The following is a 1570-nucleotide window of genomic DNA, read 5'->3' on the forward strand; positions in this document are numbered from 1 at the left end:
CCCCTATTTCTTTGGTACTGTGGGGCTAGTGCAAACAGCCTGAGTGTCATTCAGAATGACTCCACATATCACTAAGAGAATAAGCATATGGTTGGGAAAGCATTGGCAGAAAGAGTTTATAAGCATAATATCAGAAATCGCTCTCTGAGAGAAAGGGGCTGAGCAGACACAGCTTGCATTGAATTCAAGTGGAGCCATGCCTACCCAGCACTTCTGGAATCTCTGTCTGAATCTAGAGTTTGTTGTTCATTTCCTGGTCTTTTCTTTTACCATTGATATTCCTGCAGGGTTTAACATGGTGTACAGCTTCCACTCAGGTACCTATGGCAAGATACCCCAGAACCGCATGCTCCCCCATAACCGTAACCTCCCCCGTAACCACACAATCCTCCATAACCTCCCCCGTAACCACACAGTCCCCCGTAACCTCCTCCATAACCACACAGTCCACCATAACGGCCCCCGTAACCACTCAATCCCCCATAACCATAACGGCCCCCGTAACCACACAATCCCCCATAACCATAACGGCCCCCGTAACCACCTAATCCCCCATAACCATACAATCCTCCGTAAGCGCCCCCATAGCCGTTCAATCCCCCATAACCGAATGAGCCCCCATAGCCGGGTCCGACCACAGGTGCTCCAACGGCTGCCACTTCACTCTGCTGAGGAAAATTGCTAAGAATTGGTCCTGGGATGGTTACAACAACTGGTGATGGTCTGATGATCACTTCAGAGTCAGGGCACTGCCTAACGCACGGCTCGTTGCAGCTTCCAGAAACTGGACTGGGACGGGCCACCCCGCATTCTGGATAGCACAGGCTGGAGCAAGACATCTTTCTGTGATGGAGGTAAACCTGAAACACCCAACAGGGAATAGAGTAAAGAAAAGGTACTAGTGTCAGTGGAAGAAAGGACTCAAAACCCGGTTACTGTTTCAGTGAGATTGCTGTGGGGCACAAGAGAGAGAGGAGAAGTGGACTTAGATCCTATATTTGTGGCTATGTATTTGTTCCTATTTCCTCTTTCTTTGCCTCTTATCCACTCACACTAAACTTCCCTCCCAATTGTCCCCTCTGAAACCCTCTCAATGACCTGTCTGAAAAACACCACCTGGAATAAGTGTCATTATTTCTTTGAAGGACCCCTGGTATGCTGTGTCCATTATAGACATTTCTCAAAGAGAACATGGCTGGGATAATGCTGATCTTTTTCTTTCTTTTGAGGTTTCAACCTCTGCATGCAAACCAGTTGAATCCAGTGTCAGAGTGTGGCTCTTGGGTTTTCTTGACCTTGGGCATCAGCAATACTTGCTAATGAAGGAACAGAAACTTTCCTTTCTCCAAATAAATCACTAAGGACAAGATCCTCAGACCTTGTACTCTGGTAAAATGGCTTCCATGTAGCAACAATAAATTACGCCATTTGAGGAAAAGCATTTTCAATGGGTATTTCTGTTCATAACACTGTAGGAATTGCTAGACTGGATCACACCAGTTGTCACCTTAATAATTCTCCTGGCTCCAATAGTGAGGAGTAACAGCTACGTCAGAATAAAGAAGACCCC

At 46.7% G+C, this 1570-nt stretch overlaps 1 protein-coding gene across 1 annotated transcript; it reads right to left on the bottom strand.

Moving 5' to 3' along the window:
* Positions 1–290: 290 nt before the first annotated feature.
* Positions 291–839, bottom strand: LOC123352150 (claw keratin-like). Its single transcript, XM_044991927.1, has one exon. It carries the CDS (start codon positions 837–839, stop codon positions 291–293), a length of 549 nt encoding a protein of 182 aa, XP_044847862.1.
* Positions 840–1570: the final 731 nt, after the last annotated feature.

The sequence above is a fragment of the Mauremys mutica genome, chromosome 17 (assembly GCF_020497125.1).
Source record: "Mauremys mutica isolate MM-2020 ecotype Southern chromosome 17, ASM2049712v1, whole genome shotgun sequence".
In the NCBI taxonomy this organism is placed as follows: Eukaryota; Metazoa; Chordata; order Testudines; family Geoemydidae; genus Mauremys; species Mauremys mutica.

Bases quoted from the DNA above. Each gene is read 5' to 3' on its own strand.
- LOC123352150 (XM_044991927.1), bottom strand. From the start codon at position 839: ATGTCTTGCTCCAGCCTGTGCTATCCAGAATGCGGGGTGGCCCGTCCC.